Genomic DNA, 26,371 nt, shown 5'->3' with positions numbered 1-26,371 from the left:
TCATGCAGCTTCTTCCGCGAGTCTTACAGCGGTGCTCCGATGCTTCCCGAGGCTGAGACATTATTGGATTCAGCCTCAGATGGCAGCATACAAAGAAGAAGTGAAATTTCCCAGGGCCGAGAGTCATGACTGTTAATGACTCTGGGTAAGCCGTGGGGCTTTCAGCCTCTTTAACTTGAGAAGCTGCCAACTAGTCTTCGGGGCTGAGGCTCTAAAATATCTGGAATCCCATCTGCTAGCTGCCCCTGAATCGTTCCAGTGTGCCATTCCTTAAACAGGCTCATCAACCTGCTTCCGGAGTTTAGGACTCACCACTTGTAAGGCGGGGCGAGGACCCTGATAACTGCAACCTCCAACTTCAGAAGCACCTGCCCAGCACCCTGCAGGCCCTTCCCTCCAGCTCTGCCCGAGGGGTACAGGTGTCTATTAAGAAATGACCCCCCCAGCTGGTTCTGAGGGGCAAAGATGCTAACGTGTGAGGCTTTGAAGTCCGGACCTGTTTTGGGGGGAAAATAATGCTTCGTGAATGTACTGCTTGATCAACTCCTAGGATTCAAACTGGGCTAGTGATGAGAAACCCGGATCTGCTCATCTTGGGGTCGCAGGGCCTGCAACCCATGCTCCTGGGGGGTGACAGCGCACCACAGGTATGGCTGTATATGCTTTTATTCTTCTCCCCTTAAGGATTTAAGGATTTTAGGGATTTTTGCTATAATGGTTTTCTCTGGGAAAAAAACAAAAACAAAACATTTTTAAATGAGCCAAACCTTCTTTCCTTGCATTTTTATGACATGCACTTGGCCGTGGGCTGCTTTGTACTAACTAACTACCTACACCCTTGCCCAGATGCCGCTCTGGCTTCCCAAGCAAGAACCACGAGCTTCAGATACCACTGACTCAGCCTTCCACTTATAAACCGTTATCTGGTGGCTGAAGAGAGATTAGGGAAACAAAAGGTATTTGGGTATTGGACCCAACCTTTAGACTTTAGAAAAGTTACGCTGAGAGATGTAGATTTACCTGAGCTATTTTTTTCTTTTCGAGGGAAGGGGACATGTCGTTATACCATTGCAGAGTGATTGCTGGTTACTTGATCTCTTACATCAATTCCTTACCTTGAATGTCATTCATAGGGAGGCTCCATTTCCCAGAGTATCCTAACAGACAGGCTGTTTAGAGTAGGAGGTCCTGCCCCTACCACTTGGTTGGTTGCTGAACACGGCCACTCCCACCCCTGCCCCCACCTTGGCTGGAGGTGTGGGAGTGAGGGGTGAGTCAGTGAAATAAGGCAGTCAACAAGATGGAGTGCTTGTTCTTGGTGGAGGCGCCATCTCCAGCAATGACTGCTCCCGTTCCATCAAAGGCTCCCCCACTGGCTATGACGAGATTCCCATAGGCAGGAATGGGAGGCAGCCATCTGGTTGAGAAGCCTTGGTCCAGTGCACAGTCTTGGTATCTCCACCTTCATCCATCCCCTTCCCTCGCACTCACACCCCCTGGCTTGATTCTTTCTAAGACTTTTCTTTATATTCTGGACCTCAGATTAAATCTGTGGGCAAAGGGTTTGTAGCTCGTGGTAGGCAGCCAATGGCTTCTAAAAACTCTGACGCTACAGCAACATGGGCCCTAGCATTTCAAGGCTGTTCCCGTTTCTTGTTATTCCAATTCCTGGGCTTGTTTTACCCTCAGCCTTCTAGATCATCCTCTGCGCTGCTGCTGGTCCTGGAATCCTCTTTCGGAAGTGGAGTTAGCTAGCACAGCTCAGAGTAAAAAGGTACCCCATCACACCACCCCATCCAGCGACCTTCCTCTCCTGAATCCTTAGGTGGGAGGGGAAAGCATTAAGCCAGCTGTTAAGCTTTGTGCCCAAGCCTGTGGGGAGTGAATGAATGAATGCCTTCGAAATAACCAGGTAGGTGTAGGAAGAGCCTCGTCTCCCCTTGCTGCCCTGACCACCAGTTAGCACATGCACCCTCTGGGAAATTTTAGGAGCCCCGGTGGACGTACAAGTGGACGTGCGCTTGATGCATAGGTTGTACAGTGTTTTGCAATAAAGATGTTTAGCCTTAAGACCCTTGAATGGCACTCCAACTGTGATGGAGCCGCCAACACTCTTTCCTCTCCTCCCTCCTCATGTAGTGTTGCTTAAAGAGGAGGCCCACTGAGGGCGCACTCAGGCCCCCGGACAGCCTCTCTTCTGTCACTCCATCATTGTACTGCCTTCTTTCTCGCTTCGATAAAAATTACCTTCACCAGCTCTCGTGCCCTCCAGCTGGACGAGATTTCACTGTCCTCCCAGCGCTAGCTGCGGCCATCAGAGACAGCACCATTTTCTCACCCATCATGTTCATGTTGAGATGTTTTCATTTCCACCCCCTCACGGTTCAAAAGAATCAATGTGAACTTGCCTCCTGCTTAAATTAGTTTCAAATGAAACTTCATTCTCATGCGAGCATATCAGACTTATTCGGGAACCTTTAGAACTGGACTTGAATACACTGCAGGTGCCGGACCGGTGGGTGCCCTCCCCGCCCACCATTAAACTTTTCTTAGAGCCACTGTCTCTTTATCTGTGACTTCTGAGTCAGTCAGCCAACAGATCCATTAGTTGTTCAATGAGACGTTCACGGATCTTGTATCAGGATATGAACTGCTTTTATGCAAAGAAAGATGCAAACCCGCCCCCCCCCCCCCACGATGAATGTATTCTCAATATTCAGACGCCGTATTTGTGCATCTGTTGGAGACTGCCCACATCTGACATCTCACTGACACTGCGAGGACACTTCTACTCACGAGCAGTTCGTCATCCTGGGGCTCCTCCTTGTATCAACACTCTTGCCATTGAGTCCTGCCAAATCCTTCATTGGATTTTTCTTCTTCCTTTGCATCTGTCACTTTGTCCACAGGAGCATGAATCAACAGACGTGCAAACGAGCTGAGACTACTTGTGTGGTCAGCTGAGTACGCTGACAGAACTCCACTGCATGACTGCAGCCTGGGGATGGTAAGAGGGACAGGTGGGCCCCTCCATTGATATTCCCTTCTCAACATTTTTAAACAAGCACAAATGATATTTGTTAAAAAAAAAAAGTTTAATTTTATTTATTATGGTAATAAACTATTTTATACATGATCATACATGATTGCTTTTGCCTTGCCTTTTATAGAATTTCCAGGCATTGAATTGGGTGTTCGCACCTAAGATGATGACAGAACAAGGTGGTACTTTCTAGTCCTTTTCAAGAGCCCGGAGAGCTCTCATTTGGATAGCACCTGTAACTCCGGTTTTCGGAGAACTTAAAATTCTAGAGACACCAAGATTGTGTGTCAGTCAAAGTACTGCATAGCAAGAGAATGGTTGTGAAGGAGCTTCACCGTGTGATCTTGAAATAGAGCTGTATCTGCTATACAAATGTACAGAGATGCCCTCCAAACCTGGCATCACTGGAAAATTGTGGTACAACACACTGATTGAACACAGAACTGAAGCTGACCTCCCACCTAGAACTGAACTTTTTAATCTTTCTTGAACAATTTGGATTAACATTTGTGTACTCGTGCTTTGCTGCCTTTTAAAACATACGTACTGTCAAAAACTTTACTGAGTCTTTTTGGAATGACTCAGCGTCAACAGTATGAGTTCTGATCTGTGCTTTAATTCACTAATCGTCACAGAGGCCACTAAGGTAGAGGACCGCGTGTCCCTAAGCTAGTCCTGTACACCAGCACTGTTTCAGTTCTGCTGTGGTTTGAACAGCTATTGCTTCCCGCTCATGGCAAGGGTCTCCACGATACTGCCAACATGCGTTCTTATTTCATACTAACGGACTACATTTCAAAAATGGCGCTTTTCTTCTTATAGACAGTACAACTTAGGGATGAGGAATCTGTGATCTGCAAGCCGTATTCAGGCCCCTGCTTGATTTCATAGGGCCACAGTATAAATCCAGTATTTTTGATGACTTTCTCCCCACACCCTATTATTTTTTTACATTGCAGAAGAGCATAATAAAACTATTTTAAGGGTGATATTTTTTTTAATTCCAAATGGTTGATGTTCATTTCAAAAGTCCCACCTAACAAAGCACTAAACATATTGTACTCTTTAGATATCCTCAACGATGAAAAAAAATCTTTCTTTGTGACTATGATTTTTATAATTAGTCAAAAGGACTAAGCAACACAGAGCCAAGTAACAGATACTACATATTGGATGACAAATGGGTTTCAACAATAAAAAAGAGGGATTTTGTTGGTTGGTTTTAAAATAAAACAATTACCCTGAAGAAGGGCCTCAGAGAGGCATCTCACCATGCACTGAGAGAGGCCAGGACCGTCAAGATAATCTGGTTTCTCCACAGTTGGCCTTTCTGTATGGATGTATTCTGGTACATTTGCTAGAAAAGAAACTCATTGTATTATGGTTAATTTGTTATACTTAATCAGTAATTATATTGTTACCTTAAATAAGCAATGAGCAGGCTCAGTTTCTCTAAGGGGAATCCCCCTCCCACTAAATTACTGTTCTCCCAATATGCAGATTATACAATTATATATATGACTGATATATTTTCTTTCTAAGTCTGCAGGATTTAGTAGAATAAAAGGCTTCTGCTGCCACTTCTCAAATTAATTAATCTGAGGAAATAACGAAATAAACACTTTTCAGTCTTCTTGCACGGTCCCAAGAATTAGTCAAAATCACCGATATTTTGCTGTCCTTCAGATGTTTTACTTGCCTCCTTGGGGCTCATCATGACGATCATGCTTGGAGCTCTCCGGTTTGCTCACAGAGCTAGGTTGGAGTCGGAGGATCCTGGGGCTAGAAATGATCTTGGGATCTGTCTAGCTGTTTCCCTTCCCCGTGCTTGAAGTGGCCCAGGGCTGATAACTATGGAAAGTGACGCATCGGACGCGCCTCAGCTGGAACTGCTCCGTCTGCTCAGACACCTCGGGAGTCTTTCATTGAAAGGAACTCCAAGATTTGAGCTCATGTGCATGAAAAGAGACATCGTTTTCATATCACAGTTGGAGAAAAGCAAGAGGTTAAAGAAAACACTGGTCCTGGATAATCCACATATTGTGTAACCAGGCCTCAAATATATAGCTAAAGACAGTAATCATTTACTCATTCCTGAGAACCACTCTAAATCATAGAATAGCTTGAAAGAAATTCAGGGCTATTACTTTCAAATATATTCACTGACTCTTCCAATGTAGTTTAACGAGTAAATAAGCCTATTTATTTTTATATAAATGGCGTCTCTGAAGAGTTGAAAATATTTTGCACTGTTTATATATGCACATGCATTAGACATTTCCCTGCAATCGTCTTCACACTACTCTTTCCCCTGTAAACTTCAGCCAAGAGGGTTCTGGCTGACCACACATCTTGAATGTGTTAAGAGTCCATGAAGTTTTACTGTATTCATCTGACGGCTCAATCTTCCTCAACTTCATCCCCGCCTCAAGACTTCGCAGCACCTTGGACTCACCTGCCTGTCTCCCCGCCCCCCTCCCCCCCCCCCCCCCCCCCGTCCTTTACCAAGGCAGCTGCCGAGGCGACTGCTGCCCTGGTCTGCCTGCCTCCCTCCAGCCTCTGTCCTTTGCTGCAGCTAACACGGTGTGTGCCCCTCCCTGGCATCCATGGCTGGTCCCCTCCCAACTCTCTTCCGAGCAGAGTGGCTAGGAAGAAAGCACGTCGGCAAAATGGTCCTGCACCAGGAGTTTAAACCTCGTTGAGCTAATAACCACAGCCCGGACACAAGGACAACAGCAAATGACTAACGGGAGACAGCGGGGCCCAGACCAGGTCCAGGTGCACCTTTCACTCAATGACGATTAATTCATGTGCTTGAGATGTTCTATTCTCCCATAATTGGGTACACTCTGGATTCAAATTTTGAAACTGCTTCACTTACCCTCTTGCCCCCTCAGAAGAAAAAAATCCAAAGCCACACAGAAGTATTCTGAATTATCTACCACTTGGGGCCATTAGTGGCCTGTCAGCATCTTTCCAGGAGAGTGAATAATTCAGAATTAGGTACGTGTGTTTTGATTTTAAACATTTTCCTCAAAAAATATTCAAAACAATTTTACAAAAATATGAATTATCTATGTGATAGAAAAGGCTCCATTTTATTGGAAACAAAACAAAACAAGGTAAACCACAGCGTGTAAACCGCTCAGTGGGAAGATGACTGCTGAGACTTGTGTGAAGAGAGGAGAGACCACAGGAAGTCATCTTTACCCTCTATGACTTGCCTGATAGCACCTGTCTGTGATACACTATTCCTTGGTTTTTAAATTCTGCTTCTTTATTGGGAAAGAGTTAACTGTCAGGTAGAGGGACTGCCATGTTCATACTTCTCTGCAAATCTAGGCAAGAAGCAGCCAAATGTAGATCAGCTCAAGTAACAGCTCTCCTTGGGTACTGACTCCTTGCAATGCCACAGAACACATTCAGTCTTCTCTGACCCGGTAATTAGAAACACCTCCCTGGCTTTGTGGCTTTGTCACCTCCCTGCTGAGGAGCTGAAGTGTGAAGCTGAACCCAGGGCTGGTTCTACAGACTACACTGCAGGACATGGGGAAGGGGACACTCGAATGCCACTGACCCAACATGTTTCAGAAATACCGCCCAGGGGAGGACAGGCCTATCACTAATGAGAATTTCTATGCCTCAGTCAAGAAATGTCTATTACATTTCATTCTTGGTAAAGGAGAAAGAACCTAAAGGGCCCTTGGGACTGGATTCTGGATCACGTCACCATGTGCAGCTAGGCAAGACACTTTACTGCTTTGGACCCCAGCTTACTCAACAGGAAGGCTGGGAAGATGATCTCTAAGTTCCCAAAGTTATGAGAGCTCAAGCTTCCAGTCTTGGAGTGAGGTAAGTTCGACAAAAGATGAGCAGATCAGGCACTGCTCCCCTGGAGGTTACCTTGAGGTGCAAGGTCAGGGTGAAGCACTATTTGTCTTGGAAGCCAGCCAAAAGGGCTGACCGGGGCCCAGCGCCATTAGTTCACGGAGTATGTCTGGGCCCAGGCAATGCCCACGTGGGAGTAGCAGTACAGGAATCCCAGGACAGAGAGGGTCACACACGGCCAGCCTGCAGGGGGAGGACAGAGATAGAGGATGGTTAGGAATGTCTGGGGCAGGAGCTCCCACCGGTCCAAACTGTCCCCTTTGGAGAAGGCAACTCAGGAAACAACGTGGGCCTCCGTTTATGCGTTAAGACACGTGCCTCCTAGAAAGTCTGTACTAACTGGAACACCGGCAAGTTGATCCCTATGTCCCCAGTGGGAATGGGTCAGCATAAAATGAGGGGGTGCACTATAGCACATGCAAATTACGTTGAGAAACAGGACAAGCTTTTAAAGAATACATGTTTAGAAGACTAACGTAGTTAATAATCAAAAAAGATGAAACATCCATGAGACCCATGGCAAATCTCAAAAATGTACATTGACCATCATATTGAATTGAGTGCCGTCTGCCAGCACACAGAAGAGGGCCTACATTAAACATTCAGTTTCAAAAGTCAAAGCTTTTAGTGGTTCCTTCTGTAAGTACTTGTCTTAGAATATCTGATGTTGTTTTCTTCTTTTTTAAAAAATAACAGCCCTCTCTGCTCCTTGTTACTTAACGATCTCCATGTCTTCTACATGTTTCACTTATTCAAACACTGGGGGCTTGGGGAGCCAGAGGTGCTGTGGAATGCCAAAATAGAAAGATTTAGTCCTGTGTCCAAGGTGCTCTCACTTCAGTGTGGAAAAGACAAACACCCTCCAGTGGGATTTACAAGCCATGTAATGTGTGCTAGGTAATGATGTGTACAGAGCACATTTAAACTGCACCATGGGGGATGAGCAAGAGATGTCAGATGGAAAGGAACCAGGGACAAGCTACCAGAGAGACCACTTGACGTCATCCAAGGAACAGGGATCATGTGATGTGACTACTGCACAGGGAGGGACGGGCAGGGTAGGGACAGAAGTAGGAGGGGGGAAGCCACTGAGGGTGATTATAACTCTGGCAGGCTCTCTCCTTGCTAAGTCAACCATTAGTTACTATTATTAATATGACATAGGTTCAGTCAATATAGCATAGTGGTTAAGTGCAGTTGCTGAAGTGGAATTGGACACAAGTTCAAATCCTGGCTCTGCCACTTGCCAGCTGTGTGACCTTGAGCAGCTTAAGGAATCTCAAGCGTAAAACTAGGAGGGATAGAGCAACTTACTGAATAGTGTCTTTATAAGGTGCCACGGACTGAATTGTGTGCTCACTCCTCAATTCATATGTTGAAGCCCTAACCCTCAGTGTGATGGTACTTGGAGGTGGGGCCTTTGGGAGGTAAATAGGTTGAGATGAGGTCATGAGGGTAGGGCTCTCATGATGGGATTAGTGCCCTTATAAGAAGAGATACCAGAGACCTGGCTTCCTCTCTCTCTATGGCCTATAAGGACACAGTGAGAAGGCAGCCATCTGCAAGTCAGGAAGAGAGTCCTCACCACGAACAAAACCATCAACCAACAAAACTTTGATCTTGGATTTTCCAGCTTCCAGAGAAATAAATGTCTGTTGTTTAAGCCACCCAGTCTATGGTATGTTGTGATGGCAGCCTGAGCTAAGATACAACAACTGTGTGAAATGATGTAAAGACCTGCACGGTGCCTGGCCCATGGTGGAACACTAAAGAAAGGTAGTGACGTAATAGTGGTATTGAGAGGGCACAGAAGTCTTTCTGCACCAAGGTTAGAGTGACAACAGGGAGAGCAAGCCCTGGTCTTCCTCCTAACTCCTGTCTTCCCCTTGCTCCTGGGACTGGCCTGGCACAGTGTTTTCCCAGGCCCTGAAGGCAAGAGAAGAAAGGGCAGCAGAGGAGGCCCAACAGCCTGGCTCTAGGACCAGTCCTGCAGTCCCACCTCCCGTCTGCTAGTCGGCCAGGCTAAGAGTTTCCTATACCTGCTGGAACAAATTACCACAGACTTAGTGGCTTCAAAGAAGAGAAATTTATTCTCTCACACTTTTGGAGGCCAGAAGTCTGAAATCAAGGTGTTGGCAGAGCTCCCCTCTGAAGGCTCTGGGGGAGGATGCTTCCTTGCCTCTTCCAGTTTCTGGTGACCCCAGGCCTTCCTTGGCTTATGGAAGCCTTCTTCCCTGTCTCCTCTTCTCTAATAAGGACACGACCAGTCATTGGATATAGGGTCCACCCCAAATCCGGGATAATTTTTTTCTCAAGATCCTTAACGAATTATACCTGCAAAGACCCTATTTCCAAACGAAGTCACATTCTGAGGTTCTACGTACATACGAATTTTGTGGGTGCTATTCAGCTCAGTACAGCCAGGTACTTTTTCAAGCTTCAAGACAGACCCATCCTGCCTGGAGGCACCCTCAGATCCCTCACCCCTGTGGCTCGGACACAGATGCCAGGGGACCTTTCGACACCTGGTCCTCAGTAGCCTCAGGGAGCAGGAAGAGGGGAGGGGGCTTCAGGTGCAGGAGGCAAACCCAGACTTCAGCTGTGTTTAGGGTAAGGCATCAGCACGTGTTTGGTAAACACAGAAACCAGAGGCTGGCTGCAGAAGTGGGAGAATGGGGATGTTTCATTTACACAAAGCTGGGCCTGGGGCATGGCACAGCTGTGCTTGGCCCCGAGGCTGTCAAGGGACATCCCTGTGAAAGCTTCTGCCCGGCACACAGAACTGCAAGGAGCCCTGCCCAGAGGTAAGGCATATACATGTTCAGTCTGGACCACAGCTGGGCCCTGAAAATTCTCCCTGGTGTTACTGCATGCCATGCACAGAGGCAGCTAGACAGCAGTAATCCTGACGCTACTAGGAGACCGTAGCAGGATCTCAGTTTCTCTGTCTACACATTGGAGGTCAAAAATAAATAAAAGCATGTGAAATAAAATAAAATCACAGGTTTGGTAGTGCTTTTAAAAAGTATTTCAGAAAGGCAAAGGATTACCTGAGAATTCTTTTACGTACACACAGCTCATTGGTCTTTTTAATGCATGAGTGTTCCTCCAGACAGTAGCCCCAGTGTGTACCAGATGGCGTTCAAGAACCCGGTCTCCTTTCCTGACCTCAGGAGTAAGATACGTGATGACAACAAAAAAGAGAGATTCCGCAAGTCACCCTTCCACAGCATTCAACCAACATTGGACGAGCAGTTGCTATGTGCCTGGCTCTGTTCTTCAACTGTGGCTGCTGCTAACCAAGCAGATGTGGCCCAAGCGTGACAGGGCTCAGAGAAGCACAGGATCATAAAACTGGAAATAAAGGGACTGTCATTCTGGCAACATGCCAAGGGTTGCTGTGATACACGGTCATCCAAGCTTGTCAACCGTTAACAAAAAAGATGGCATCAGAAAGGGTTCTGTCCTGCCAAAGGAACAGGGATCTCATCCTTCGGCCCTCTCTCCCCCTGGCCTCTCCCTACTAAGTTTTCTTCTTCCATGTTGTCCCTTCTCACCAGGCTTTCCAAACCCATGTGTCCAGAAAACTCCCTTATCCCCACATCCTCAAACCCATGCATGCATACACACACACACACATCATTAATGTGGCTTATAAAGACTGGTAGGCTGTACTGTACTGGTCAAAGGAAAAGATCCTACTTTAGGGCTGAAGCCCCCTGCACACGCTGTTCATTTACGGCTGGGCCCCCAGAGTCGATGATATGTGCAGCTTCCTGGTGGGCTTTTGATACCTGGACCTAACAAGGTGCAAACAGGTGAACACTTTGAACAGGTGAACAGCGAGGCAGCACTGAAGATATTAAGAACAGTGTGCTAGCGAGTCAGACAACAGTTGCAAAGGATTGGGGTATACAGTTAATAGGACAGATTATTTAACAGATACAGCAAAATGCATATAAGTAGGATAGCACAATAAAGTCAATTAAGAGGACCAAGGTAGGCGTATAATATATGGAGTTAATAGGTGGCTGTATCATGATATTGTTAATAGGATATTGGTGGGTTGTATAATAACTACAGCTAATGAGAGACAGGTAGGACACAGAGGGGAATGGCTGTAGCTAATAGAAAGTGAGCCATGTAATTTCACTTGAGGTTATTAAGGCTGAGCCACTCTCTGAGCAATTACATCAGTAGGAAAGGACTAGAAAGGCAGAGGTTCAGGACACTGAAGGAAAAGACCGTTATCATGCAGGGCCATGAGAAGTCAAAGGATATCTCCAGCTGGGTTTCTGGAAAGTGAAGGGATAATCAGAACAAGAAGCAGGTCTAATGAAAAATATTGTTTAAAAAGTAATGTTGTAAAATGGTGCAGCCACAGTGGAAAAGAGTACGGAGGTTCCTCAAAAAAATCAAACAGAATTACCACATATATACCCAAAAGAATTAAAAGAAAGAAGAGGTATTTGTACACCCAAGTTCACAGCAGCACTGCTTCCAACAGTCCCAAGGTGGAAGCAACAAGCATCCACGGACAGACGGATACACAAAACGTGGTCTACATATATAATAGAATATCAGTCAGCCTCAAAAAAGGAAATTCTGACACGTGCCACGACATGGGTGAACTTTGAAGACATCATGCTAAATGAGATAAGCCAGTAACAAAAGGGCAAATACTGCAAGATTTTCACTTATATAAGGTACCTAGAGTAGTCAAATTCACAGAGACAGATAATACAATGGTGGTTGCCAGGGGCTGGGAGGAATGGGGAGTTAATGTTTAATGGGTACAGAGTTTCAGTTTTGCAAGGGGAAAAAAGATCTAGACATGGATGGTGGTGATGCTTGCATAGCAATGTGAATATACTTAACACCACTGAACTGTAGAATTAAAATGGTAAATTTTATGTTATATATATAATTTACCACAATAAAAAATTATGCTGAATGAAAGAAGCCATCAACAAAATAACACATGCTGTATTATTCTACGCATAAAAAATGCAAACTGATTTATAGTAACAAAAAGCATGTCAGTGGTTGCCTGGGGCTGGAGCAGAGGGAGAAATAGATTACAAAGGGCCACTAGGAATCTTTGGGGATGATGAAGATGTTTTGCATCTTGATCATGGGACAGTTTTTTCAGGTTATATACAACTGGAAAATACATTAAATGGATCTATTTTATCGTGCGTAAATTATTTCTCAATAAAGTTGTCATAAAAAAATTTTTAAAGGTGTTCTTGGAACATTAGCAAATCACAGTCTTGCAGTACTCTACTGCAATGTCCTAGGCTATATATGCCCCAAGGTATTCAAACAAAAGATGCAATTCATTTATTTTTAACATCTTTATTGGAGTATAATTGCTTTCCAATGGTGTGTTAGTTTCTGCAGTATAACAAAGTGAGTCAGCTATACATATACATATATCCCCAAATCCCCTGCCTCTTGTGTCTCCCTCCCTCCCTCCCTATCCCACCCATCCAGGTGGTCGCAAATCACCGAGCTGATCTCCCTGTGCTATGTGGCTGCTTCCGACTAGCTCTCTATTTTATATTTGGTAGTGTATATATGTCCATGCCACTCTCTCACTTCGTCTCAGCTTCCCCTTCCCCCTCCCCGTGTCCTCAAGTCCATTCTCTACATCTGCGTCTTTATTCCTGTCCTGCCCCTAGGTTCATCAGAACCATTTTTTTTTATTTTAGATTCCATATATATGTGTTAGCATATGGTATTTGTCTTTCTCTTTCTGACTTACTTCACTCTGTATGACAGACTCTAGGTCCATCCACCTCACTACAAATAACTCAATTTCGTTTCTTTTTATGGCTGAGTAATATTCCATTGTATATATGTGCCACATCTTTATCCATTCATCTGTCGATGGACACTTAGGTTGCTTCCATGTCCTGGCTATTGTGAATAGAGCTGCAGTGAACATTGTGGTACACGACTCTTTTTGAATTACGGTTTTCTCAGAGTATATGCCCAGTAGTGGGATGCAATTCATTTTTTGATATGATGCTGGGTCTTCAGTCCCTCACCTCCCTAGGGGCAGGAGGACTTGCCATGTGTGGGACTGAACACTGGGCTCCTCTCATCATGCTTTCTTCTGCTGGGGCCTCCGAGGAGGACAACCAGAGGAACTCTCAGCCATGCCGATGTATTCAGCAGATGAATCAGCACAAATCCCTATCCTGGGGAAGACCTCAGTCCTTCCTAATGCGAGAGGAGTTAACTGAGTTGCTGAATTGTGTATGAGCTCTCAATTACCCCATCAAAGGCTTGCTCTGCTGTCAGGATAGGCAATGCTGCTGAGCCTGTGACCGCCATCTTGGCTCTGACGAGGCTTTTTTTTTTTTTTTTTTTTTTTGCGGTACGCGGGGCTCTCACCGCTGTGGCCCCTCCGGCTGCAGAGCACAGGTTCCGGACGCGCAGGTTCAGCGGCCACGGCTCACGGGCCCAGCCGCTCCACGGCACGTGGGATCCTCCCAGACCGGGGCACGAACCCATGTCCCCTGCATCGGCAGGCGGACTCCCAACCACTGTGCCACCAGGGAAGTCCTAACAAGGCTTTTTTAAAGGCCACATCCCGCTGTTAACCATTTTTAGAAGAAAATGGCTGGTGACCAGCATGTGAACAAACTTTGCAGTGAAGCCTTCTTCCCATCCTTGCTTCCAGTCAACCAGAAACATAGTCCCTATCCATATGTGAGTAGTTTACAAAGAATATGCAATCTACTGTACAGTTTACAAAGAATACACAATCTTTTTTTTCTTTTAGTTTATTTATTTATCTGTTTGGCTGCATTGGGTCTTTGTTGCTGTGCGTGGGCTTTCTCTAGTTGCAGTGAGCGGGGGGCTACTCTTCGTTGTGGTGCGTGGGCTTCTCATTGCGGTGCACGGGCTTCTCATCGCAGTGGCTTCTCTTGTTGCGGGGCACGGGCTCTAGGCACGTGGGCTTCAGTAGCTGTGGCACGCGGGCTTCAGTAGTTGTGGCTCATGGGCTTTAGAGCGCAGGCTCAGTAGTTGTGGCACACGGGCTTAGTTGCTCTGCGGCACATGGGACCTTCCCAGGCCAGGGCTCGAACCCGTGTCCCCTGCCTTGGCAGGTGGATTTTTAACCACTGCACCACCAGGGAAGCCCAAGAATACACAATCCTAGTGAATCCTCACAACACCTTGAGATAGAAATTACTAACCTATACTAACATTCTTTCTTGAAGCTATATTGCCTCAAAGGGGCCCAGAGTCCACATCCCAAGGCCAGGGTGTCAGACTGAATCCTACCCGGAGAATAGTCTGAAGGACTTGAGTCTGTCCTTTAGTTTTATCTACAATTATCTATCATTTATCTACCATTAACAATGCCCTAGCTTCCTCCTTCCATCCACTCAGGCAAGATTTCTAGCCAGAGGCTCTGATGCCCTGTGGCCCGTTGTCCCTCCCACTCATCCACTGCTCAGTCGTCCCCTTGCTGAGCCACAGTTCTCCTGAGGGTTGAAGAACATCTTGACCCTCTCGTCTTGGCTCTTGGGTCCCTACAGCTGGACGGATAGACTCTCACCTTCTGGCCCCATGAAGCAGCAATGTCACCCAGCGACTCACAGCCATTCTAAGAAAGGAAAAAGAGGAGCTTCCCATCCTAGGAGCCACCAGGCTACAAAGGAAACAAGTCTCACCTCTCCAGACAAACTCGCCTTGGCTGGAGCCTAGAACACAAATGTGAAGGATGTATCATGATCATCAAGGGCCACCAACATATCCATCCATAACCCTGGGGATGCAGGTGCATATATAACAGCCCACATCACCATGTGGGTGAAGACGAATGTGAGACTGATGAATTTCAACCTCTACAGCGGGCCTTTGTGAATGGGCAGGCTCGGAGCATATGCAATAGGGAAATGGAATGAAGAGGTGATTCTCGGAGATGCTGCAGAAGACAGAGACATAGGATGTGGTGACTGATGGAGTTGGGGGCCAAAGAACACATTCCCTCTCACTGACCCTGAGCACTGCCTCAGACAGTACCCTCAGGGCTGACACCAGCTGGTGCACATCAGAGAGACCATACCTTACGTTAATAGACTGATGCGCTACCCTACTAGTTAGTAAAAGCCATGGTCCCAGCCTCCCCTCAGGACCTGTCCTCTGATATATATAACATCCAAAGGAGTTCACACCTGGTTCTGTAGGGGCCTCTAGGACCTGCTCGAGCACTTAGCCACCATCTCTTTGAGTTGACTGGTCTGTGCCCATGCCTTGCCATTTGTTAGATATTTTGAATACCATCTGCGCATCCTACATATATATTGCTCTGCCTTGGTGGCATTTTCTACTCTGAGGCCAGTGAAGGCCGAGTGTTTCTTTGCTTGGAGAACGAGCTCGTGCATCAGACTCTAGTCCCAGAGGGGCTGGCTCAGGATCTGAGAAACACCAGGGCACTCTCTGCACCGCCCCACCGGCTTCACTACTGTCATTTCATTAATTATTCAGAAGGACTTTATACGCTGTCTTCATTAAAACAGCTTGCTCTTGACAGCACTTTATTTTTAACCATACTCAGATCTGATGCAGGGAAATGATAAAGGGCCTTGGTAGCTTTATTTCAGACTTATTTTCCCGAGTAGCCCCAGCCCGAAGATATTGTGGAGCCGTTCATCAAATGGTCCTGAGCCTGCAGACCTTCCTTCACAGCTCAATTTAGAGCTTTCATCTTAATAAAGCTATAGGACAGGAGCCTTTTCCTGTCCAAGGGCTACCTTATTCATTTATTTATTGTTTGCGGTACGCGGGCCTCTCACTGTTGTGGCCTCTCCCGTTGTGGAGCACAGGCTCCGGACGCGCAGGCTCAGCGGCCATGGCTCACGGGCCCAGCCGCTCAGCGGCATGTGAGATCTTCCCGGACCGGGGCACGAACCCGTGTCCCCTGCCTCCGCAGGCGGACTCTCAACCGCTGCACCACCAGGGAAGCCCAGGGCTACCTTATTGAAGGATACACAGCAAGAGCACAGCTGCCCAGGCTTCCAAGCCTGTACACTGCTGGGTCTATTTTCAAACCCATGGGCATATGGACAGAAGGTCTAAAGAACAGGCTTTTGCTATCTAGTGTTAGAATAACCATTTCTTGCCTTCAAGTCGTTTATAAACCAGGGCCTCAAACCCAGGTTTTGAGGCCTCGGTGTTCTTTCAAAAAACGCTCAGCTGCCTCTTTCACACCCTCGCGTGAGAAAGAAGAACTAGGTGGTTCTAATTTGTTCAAAATTGAAGCATGAAATTCTAGGGCACTGGTTCTCAAACGCGAGCCACATCAGAGTCACCGGGAGGGCATGTTAGAATGCAAGGTCCCATCCCCTAGAGTTCCTGATCCAGGATGTCTGGGTGGGCCCAAGATTTGCATTTCTACCACGATCCCCAGTGATGTGGATTCTGCTGGTCCAAGAGTCACCCTTTGGGACCCCTGTTCTAGGGCACTCTGCACAGGGCTGAGGGAAGAGCTTATACCGGTCGTTCACACACTGACTGGGCTGTCTCTCGAGCAGAGGGGATGGACGAGCACTGAGCGTTACAGGTCACCAGGTGCTTTGCTGGCTGCACTCCACATCCTCACAAACACCTTCTCAGGGAGGTATTATTCGCTCCACTTCACAGAAAAGGATACTAAGGATCAGAGAAGGAGAGTAACTTTCTTGAGGTCTGACAGCCAACTGGTCATCAGGTCACACTTGGAACTCATGACCGCGTGGCTCCAAGTGTGCTCGGCCGCCTAAGCTCCAAAGCCCTGACTGGCCTCAGAGCACATCGGGGAAAGGCTCACGTCAGAGCCCCACCTCCTAGCATGGTGTCTTTCCTTTAAATCCTCTGCCTCCAACTCTTGTTTCATCCCTCTACTCATGGTGCTAAGGCAACAGGAAGTGGGAAGCATCAGGTTCATATTTTTAGGCGTCATCATCACTAACTTGCTTGGTCACCCCATCTCTGGGGTCCTCAGTTTCCCCATCTTTGTAATAACTGGGAAAAGGAAGCCTGGATGAACATTTTACACCCCTCGTGGTGGCAGCTGCCTAATTTAGACTGGGGCCACTATGGAGCATGTTCCCAGTGCCTGGATGGTCTTTTATTAAAATTGTAAGAGTCACAGTTATTTGATCCTGGCCATGGGCTGAGCCTGCACAGGGCATCCAGCAGGGAGACAGAGAGGAAGGGGTGACTGACGGCCCTCAGAGGGCTTCCTGCCATCCTGAGCAACAGTCATTTGCTGGGCGCTGTGTGCACATTTTAACAGGCACGAATAGCGTGCCGTTAATAACTCGCGTTGTTCACAGTCAATTTCACATTCTGAGGAAACCAACCTGTGCTGTAGTCTTCACCCTTCCCCACCTCCCAGCACAAGCCCCACAGACTGGTGCTTACTGAAGCACTCGCTGCCATAAAGCAAAATCATTTCACGTGAAACTGAGGAAGTGGGGAGAACAGACCAGAGCCACTTTTTCTTATCCTGACAGCGTGAGTAGAAGGTGGAGCTGAGAAAACACAGATTTTCTTCTCTCTCCAGGGCAGGTGGGGGACCTGCTTCGGAGAAAACTGTCCTTGCCGTTGCTGCCACGCCCCCAACTCCGGCCACTGGGGCCAGAGGCTGCGCAGTCGGATCATGCTTCCCAGCTGTTTCTCTTCCTTAACGTGTTTTGTTTTAAACAGGCTGATTAGGGCTATTGTTCATCGTTCATTCATGACCACGTAACATAACACGGCGGAGACTGCCTAGCAAATGAGCTCGGGGAAGCGGCTTCCCGCAAACAAAGGGATGGCGCGCAGTGTGGGGTAGGCTCCCTGTCGCACCGCCCTGACAACCACTCACCCACCTGGGCATTTATGAAGCACCTACCGTGTGCCCAGCGTTTAGACAGGCAGCCTTGACACATGTCACACAAGCAGTCTGAGCCTTCACCTGAGGCCTGTGAGAACGTGCCCCCAAAGGCTAAGAGCACGCTCAGGGCCCCCAACTCTCCACCTAACCTTGACGTTTGGCTCTACAGCTCCACCTCCAAACGTGCACATAACGGAAGGCTTGGGGAAACACAGACGACAGAGACAAATTCTCAAACACCTGGGCCAGCCGGGATGATGGGCTGACACTAGTAAGTTGACATTGCACTAGGATAAAAATGGCTGAGCTTAACGGTTTTCGTTTTGTTTCCTAATCCAACTACATACATATGGGATGGCGGCGGCCTGGGATCCATGTCACGGGAGGAGGGGTTGACAGACCTGGCAATGTTTATCTGGAATCACGGAGACTCTGGAGAAGAGAAAAGAAGTACCTGCAAGTATAGAACAGTCTACCCTTTGGAAGCAGGATGAGGAGACATGTGCACACCCCACAGGGGGTGCTGGTTGGGGGAGGGACACTCTGGAGGCAGAGAAACACTCTGGCAGCTGGAGCCCTCCAGCACTGGAACAAGCTCAGGACACTCTGAGCATCCCCATCCAGGGGAAGGCAGCAGAGGCAGGACAGGCGGCAAGGAGATTCCTCTTCTGGACTGGAGGTGGAATAGGTCTGAGAGTCTGTGAATCGGCTCCTTTCTTCCCAGGTCACTAGGACCAGGGCATCCATGGTAAAATGGTCAATGAATAAACAGACATGGGTACATGAGTACCTCTGAGTACTCAGCCACAAGACTCCCAAATCCCTAATACAGGTAATCAAAATTAACAGTTGTTGCAAAATCCCTGATCAAGGAACCCTATGTATGTACATCTGGCCTCTATCTTCCCAGCCCATGGGACATGCAGCCAATGGACAGAAGTGCCCACAGTTGAAGAGCTGAAGCATCATCTACACTTGTGTGCGTGCCTGGGAGAAGAGGCGCCTGGCAGGTACTGGCTGAGAACACCTAGACTTTAGCAAAGGACGGCAGAGCAGGAAAGCCACTCCAGTCATCCCGCTTCCTGTCACCACTAAAGGAATACACCAGGGAGAGCTGGAAAGGAAGAGAGAGTGACGCCTAAATCACGTGAACCTCTGAAAAGGTGATGTCAGCAGATCCGGCTGACACGTTCTTTTCCTAAAGCAGTTATTAGATAAATGACTCCAAATTACTTGACTTAAATTTCTCAGCAAAGAACGCAACGATAAAACCAAGCTCCCGGCGGCGGCGGCAGCAGCATCTCTCCCCCGGAGCTCTTGGGGGCAACAGCGGGCTAGGCACTCCAGCCGCCCCTCGGGAAGAAGGAAATGTTCCTGCCTGTCAGAGCCACCTTTGTTCTCACCTCGCCGCTCCCACTTACTGTGTCTGCAAAAGTGTATTTTGCTCATCTCCACGCTGAGGAACGGGTTCAGATTGAGCACAGGAGGTACGGCGGAGCAAAGGGCTTGTCTGTGCACCATCCTCAGTGGGCACAGTCAGTGGCCAGGATGTAGTTTCTCTCTAAGGGTACTGAGCCCAGAGGTTTGGTCTCATTAGTGCCGACTTTAACCACCTGAGCTGCTGCTCGCCTTCTTCAAAAGGCACTTGACAGAAGCACGAAACAGCTCTGAGATGAGTTCAGAAAAAATGTGGCTCCAACATTCATAAATGGTATTCGGGAAAGGCATCTTCACTTCCTAGGTGCTGGTGTAAGGAAGGCTGTGGGAAACAGAGGTAAGAAGAGTGTCTAAGCTCAGGGGATGTGCTGCTGGCAGCAGCGTCCACATGTCCCCCGTCCAGCCAGCCAGCTTGAGGCGGGGGTAGCAGCCTGATCATCCCACAGTAGCAGAGCACCTAGGTGGTCCTGAGCACCAGGTGAAGGCAGCACAGGGAACGGCCAGCCACAGCCTCAGGGAGCCCGGGGCCCTTCTCTGCTGAAGAAAAATCAGCGCTTCCATGGGATGGGGCAAGGGCTCTTAGGTCACTGTTCTGGGGAGGGAAAAGAAACACAGAAGACTCCATAGGGCCCTCCCATCAAACCCACACACACTGGAGACCCAGGGCTCTGCTGAGGGTGAACAGAGAGGCACAGAGCAGCCCCACATCATAGCTGCTTTTCCTCTGCAGGAGGGTAAGGCTATGGGGCCATGTGCAAGCATGGGGCAAGCATGGCTCTGGACAGTAGCCATGGTCACTGCTGCTGTCACCTCAGGCCACAGGGCACACAGGGGCTAGCGAGAGGGATGTGTGTTCAGCCTGAGAGTGAGAGAAAGCACACACGTATGAGTGTGGACTCGAGCAAGGCTGACCAATTCCAGGCACCATGTTTTACAAGTGACACGATCACACAGAAGCCACTTCAAGGAGGGTCTAGAAGGGCTCCTCAGGGTGGGCATGCTGATAAGTTAAAGTTTAGCCTGGAAAAAGGCCACGAGGCCACGTGGAAAGAGAATTAATTAGGCTTGTTTGACGTCACTCCGGAAGACGGAACTAGGGCCAAGAGATGGAAGTTAGAGGCAGATTTTGGCTCTTACCAAAAGGAGCCTGTGACATTTACAGCCTCCCCATCCTGGATTTCCACCCCTGTCGGCATTCATAGTATGGATGGCTGCCTCTGATGGGCGATGGGACCAGATGACCCCTTCCAACTCTTAAAGAGATTACAGCCCTGTAAAATTCAAGTCCTCAAATCATCTTCCCCTCCCCCTGCCCCAGGAAAGGTACAGACAAAGACTGAAGTTAGACTAAAAGACCACTGCAGTCAGGTGCAGGGGGAGAAGGCGCATCCTGTCTGGACTGGGAGCAGAAAGCAGCGTTCTAGCAAACTGTGGAAATGTCTCAAGATACGACAGATCCTTAGTGAGGTGCTTATGACGATATTTACCTGACATATAGAGTGACTCAGACACGTTTTTGATTACAGAGAAAGATGTTTTTGTGCCTTAAAGACCCCATTCCAAAGGAACACTGTGTTCCTCTCAGGCTACTGACTCTAGCCCATGATCCCGAGGGTGGGTCTGCCTGGGACAACAAGGCTAGTACTGCCAGAAGCCGGGATTTGTCCCCCGCTTCCAAGGGTCCCTTCTGGCACCCCTGCTCACTTGGGCAGCCTGGATGTACCTGATCCCATGCAAACTTTTGCAGGGAGCAAACATTCAGCAATCTCACACGGGGTGCTCACAGGGAAGCGCTCTTCCTCCCTTGCCTATCTGCTCAGAACCAAACACCTCGAACCAGTTTTCTACGGGGCAGAGAAGACAGGACAGGGCTCTGCTGAAGTGGAGCTGAGGAGGTGCAAGGCAAAGGCAGCCCGGATCTCTCCAGGAATGTTAGGAATTAACTAATGGTAATTAGCTGTAGTCACTAATAAGGAATGGGCACCCTTCCCCGCCGCCTCCTCTGAGCTTCCTGCCCAGCCAGCAGGAGTGGCGGGAGGCTGGGACCCTTCAAGGAAACTCATCCCACTGTTTACTCTCTTCCCGGTAGTCTTTACATGGGATTAATTGTCGGGCTCCAGGGAAGGGACAGCCTCCAGGGAAGGGATCTCAGTTGCCGCAGTTTCTGGCGTGGTTCTGCTTGTGACCTCAGAGCACACATGACACTCTGGACTCCTTGCAGAGTTCCCAGATGCTGCCTCGGTGTGGGTCAACTCAGGGCGTGGAACCAGCCCGTAATGCGCTTTCTCGGATTCCTCTAAAGGGACAAGGCAGTGTGTCTCCGCGAGTCAGCTCTATGGCGTGGATCTGGACTCCTCCGCCATCTGACCTGTCACATCTACCCAGTTCTTCCTAACTTGTGTCCCAGCAACGGAGCTTGAAGTGGTGATGGAACTGTGACAGTCCCCTCTCCCATGACACTCCTGGGTGGAGGTCTGACCTTGGCTGTTGGCATCTTTCATTGCAGAGCCTCCACCTCCCTCCCCTAGGGGGCTGCCCTGTGCTCCATTTGGGAAGATTTGGCTCCGTTCTTGCTGTAAGGGCTGGGAAGGATCTGATCTTAAACTAATCATCTTTATGACTCATCATTCAACATTACTGAGCTCCTACTACATACAGGGCACTGGGTTAAGTGCTAGGGATACTGGAGAGATTGAAAGGCTGACTTGCAGTTACAGATACAGGAATTCCACGTAAAAAGATAAGTCATGACCTCAGGGTGTTTCCCAATGTGGAGGATTTTTCCGTGCACTGGACATAATGTCAAAGGCGGTAAAACTGGACAGGAAGAACTGGCTTCTGTGCTCAAAGAGCTCCATTCTGGAGAAGGAGAACCCAGAGCACCGAAAGCCCGGCCGTGGAGGACATAGGAGCAGAGAGAGCTAAGGAAATGTGGACCGCCTTGACTTTGACCATCACCAGTGCGTGAGCCAGAAGGGCCAGCCATGGCTAGCTATTCCACTCTCTTAAGCACATACCTTCCAGTAATTTCCATCCTCTGGATAAACCCTCCCTCAGTGGAAGAAGGCCTGCCCTCCAGTAAGACTGTCCATCCAACAAGACTTAGAATGGATTTTTCCCCCAGATTTTAATCTATTTTTTGACCAGGTAACGCACAATATAAAATTCAAATGTATCGAAGAGTAAGCAAGGAAAAGTAAATCTCCATCTCCCAACCTCATGTCCAGTCCACCCAATTCCTCTTCCTAGAAGGTCTGTTTCCAGTTCCTTGTTTCTACTCCCAGAGACATTCTTTGCACACAGAAGCATAAACATATATATCCATATATACACATGCACACATACAAATGCATACATACACATATATATATTTAAAATGGTTTTTAACTCTTCATTTTGAAATATGTATTATTTTGAACACAAACACTACACACACTGTTCATTTCCTTATTTTATTAAGGTTTTATATATGGGGGATTGTTCCATGTAAGTACACGTAATGCTGCTTCATCCTTTTTAATGGCTGTGGAAATTTCTGACTTTATATACCATAATTTATTTACCTGACTCCCTCTGATGGGTATTACGTCCATTCTAAGTTTTGCTAATACAAACAATGTCACAATAAATATTTTTGTATAACATTTCATTTCACATGTATGAAAGTATATGTGAATGACAAATTCCTAGAAGTGGAATTGCTGCTGCGTCAGTTTTGGTAGATATTTCCAAACCATTCCCTACAGAGGAGTTACCACTTTATACCCCAAGACGAATGTATGAGGTTAAACTTTTTGATCTGTGCAATCTGGTGCTTGAATTTGCATTTCTCTTATTGAGGCTGATATAAAAATACTGACTCCTTATGTTGTACACCTGAAACTAATATAATTTCATATGTCAATGACACCTCAATAAAAAAAAAAGAGTGAGGTTGGGCATCTTTTCATTTGTTTCAGAGCCATTTGTGTTTCACCTTTCTGTGACCTGTCTATTCAAGTCCTTTTTCCACTCTTCTACTAAGCTGGTGCTTTTTTTCTCACAAATTTTAGGGGTGAGAGTGGTTATTACTATGCCCAGCCTGAAGGGTGTTCTGCAACCATCAACAAGAGTGTGAGGTCAAGGGCGCTGAGTCAGTGGGTAGCTGGCCACAGTCAGGGACAGGCCTGGGTACAAGCTGCTGAGATGGGAGCAGTCACCCTGAGCAATCAAGGGGCCCCCGTGCAGGGATCCCTGCCCAAAGAACACGGCCGGCACTAGGTTCCGCCTTCTGTAGCAGCTCAGTGTTCCACTGTTTCTGAGTCTTTATTAAGTGAAGAAATCAAGACAAAGTTCTTTACTATTGGCATCACAATCTCTGCAGAGAGTTCTTGGTGAGCCAGGCAGGAAAGGCTGTATACTTCTATTCTCCCTCGATACGGCCCTTCAGCTGGGAGCTGGGGCAAGGCTTTATTTGCCTGCCTTCCTTCCCTCCCTCCCTCCTTTCTTTCCTTCCTTCCTTCCTGCCCTGCTCTCTCCCTTTCATTCATCTCCCTCCCCTCCGCTCCCCTCTCTTCCTTCTATCCACCCCATCCACTGCTCACTTAATACTGAATTCTGGGGCAGGCAAGGCTTTGCTCCCTAAGCCTTCTCTCATGCATCTCCCAGTATAGCTGGGTGACATGTATACTGTACCTAGCATCTATTCCAATTACTTACCCTCTACCTCCTTGACAGTTAGGTCTTCCTTCAGTTCTGATCCAATCACAATGGATGGAATTAAGGATTATATAAATGAGCCTCAGCCACACCATGCAATGGGCCTCGAGGCCAGGGTTCTGGGCTGTAGTGAGCCTCTCATCTATTGCTCCACTAGCCCCTTCTCTGGGCTTTCCTTACCGCCAGCCGAGTCCTGGCCTAGAGGCTGCCAGGGGCAAGTCCAGATGTCTGCTTATTACTGTGAAACCCGGGTTTTCTATGTTCCTCTCCAGGATGGTCCAGGGCTGATCATTAAGCTTGTTTTGCTCCTCAATTCTGAGCAATTTCTACTAGAATGGAGGAGGAAGAGGAGGGGAAGAATGGACTTCCTTCTGTTTCCAGTTCTTGTCAGTATTCCTCCCAGCACCAGAAGGCAGCAGTGGCTTCAAACTCCAGCTCCTACTCACACTCTCAAACTCAGCAACACTGGACTCCCTTAAGGTCTAGGAACCAGCCACAGCACCCCTGGTCTGAGGTTCAGGCATAAGCCAGAGGGCACCCCTCCGAGATCTGAACACCAGCTGCCAGGGGCCTCTTCTCTGTGCTCCCACAGTCCAGTGATCCTACCCCTTCCTTTTTATTTCCCCAGCCCTAGGCTTAGTAACTGCTTTCTACAGGTGCTAATATCTGGGTTACTTTAGGGTCCCTTTTTGCTCTTTCAGCCTTCTGATGCTTATGTAGTTCCCTGTATTAAATCCCTCTGTTTGAAATACCTTGCATCATCTCTATTTTCCTGAATAGACCTTGACTTTGTGCATCACTTAACTCCCAATTTTAGCCCAGAGCCTTATGAGTGCCCCCTGTGTTAGCAGGAGGACTAGGGAAGGAGAAAACAATAATCATGTTGAGTCTGGAGAGGTGAATGGGGGAGACTGCCATGCACAGAGGAGGGACCCAAGATTCTGGGGGTTCAGCATTTAAAGAGAATCACCTGGAGGGTTCTCATCCAAGTATTATTTCTCCCATAGTCAGAGTCATGATCTGTTGTAGTTTTTTTAATTGCTCCAGGCTCCATTCTGAGCTGGTTCTTCTCTCCCCGCCAGAGATGAGACTGTACAACTCCCAGGAGACAGTTATCCAGGGCTTCTCAACACAACATTTAGTCAGTAAAATTTCTTATAGTGAATTATCTTCTCTTTCTCCTTCTGAATTTATAATATGAAAATATGTTAAAAAAAAAACACAAAACCCCCCCTATATTTGGCCCTCCTGGACAAACTAGAGAAGGAGTGTGCCATGAAGCAAATAAGTTAAAAGGGTAGGCTTGCCCAGTGCCCACATACCTCTAGCTCATTCCCTACCTTCTCCATCACCTTATAAGGAGAGAAGGTTCAACAGCTTATCTTGTCTAAATTAATAGCTATACAGGGATATCCAGTTGCTCTAGAATGAGATAAAAAATTCCTTTTGTCCAGAAATAAAAGCAAAAATAAACAAGTGGGACCTAATCAAACTTAAAAGCTTTTCACAGCAAAGGAAACCATCAACAAAATGAAAAGACAACCTATGGAATGGGAGAAAATATTTGCAAATGATGTGACCGACAAGGGGTTAATAATGTCCAAGATATACATACAGTTCATACAACTCAATATAAAAAAATAAACAACCCAATCTAAAAATGGGCAGAAGATCTAAATAGACATTTCTTCAAAGAAGACATACAGATGGCCAATAGGTACATGAAAAGATGCTCAAAATCACTAATTATTAGAGAAATGCAAATCAAAACTACAATGAGGTATCACCTCACACCCATCAGAATGGCCACCATTAACAAGTCTACACATAATAAATGCTGGAGAAGGTGTGGAGAAAAGGCAACCCTCCTACACTGTTGGTGGGAATGTAAATTGGTGCAGCCACTATGGAGAACAGTATGGAGGTTCCTTAAAAAACTAAAAATAGAGCTACCATACAACACAGAAATCCCACTCCTAGGCATATATCTAGACAAAACCCTAATTCGAAAAGATACATGCACCCCCGGTGTTCATTGCAGCACTATTTACAACAGCCAAGACATGGAAGCAACCTGAATGTTCATTGACAGATAAATGGATAAAAAAAGATGTGGTGTGTATATATATACAATGGAATACTACTCAGCCATAAAAAAGAATGAAGTAATGCCATTTGCAGCAACATGGATAGACCTAGAGATTATCATACGAAGTGAAGTAAGTCAGAAAGAGAACGACAAATATCATATGATATCATTTATATGTGGAACCTAAAATATGATGCAAATGAACTTATTTACAAAACAGAAACAGACTCACAGACATAGAAAACAAACTTATGGTTACCAAAGGGGAGAGGCGGCAGGGGAGGGATAAATTAGCAGTTTGGGATTAGCAGATACAAACTACTATATATAAAATAGA

General features: G+C 47.2%; 1 protein-coding gene across 1 annotated transcript in view; it reads right to left on the bottom strand.

The window, feature by feature from the left end:
• Window positions 1-5,591: 5,591 nt before the first annotated feature.
• Window positions 5,592-26,371, bottom strand: part of HHAT (hedgehog acyltransferase) — a 345,905-nt gene continuing 325,125 nt past the window's right edge. The window contains exon 11 of the mRNA XM_022593463.3: window positions 5,592-7,114. Coding sequence (XP_022449171.2) covers window positions 7,023-7,114 — 92 coding nt within the window. The 3' untranslated portion in view covers window positions 5,592-7,022. The remainder of the gene's footprint in view (window positions 7,115-26,371) is intronic.

This window comes from Delphinapterus leucas, chromosome 1 (genome assembly GCF_059928025.1).
Source record: "Delphinapterus leucas isolate spDelLeu-1000000601 "Yukka" chromosome 1, BTC_Dleu_Yukka2, whole genome shotgun sequence".
Taxonomy (NCBI): domain Eukaryota; kingdom Metazoa; phylum Chordata; class Mammalia; order Artiodactyla; family Monodontidae; genus Delphinapterus; species Delphinapterus leucas.
Note: the sequence above shows the minus strand (reverse complement) of the source record. Positions and strands in the feature narration are given on the sequence as shown.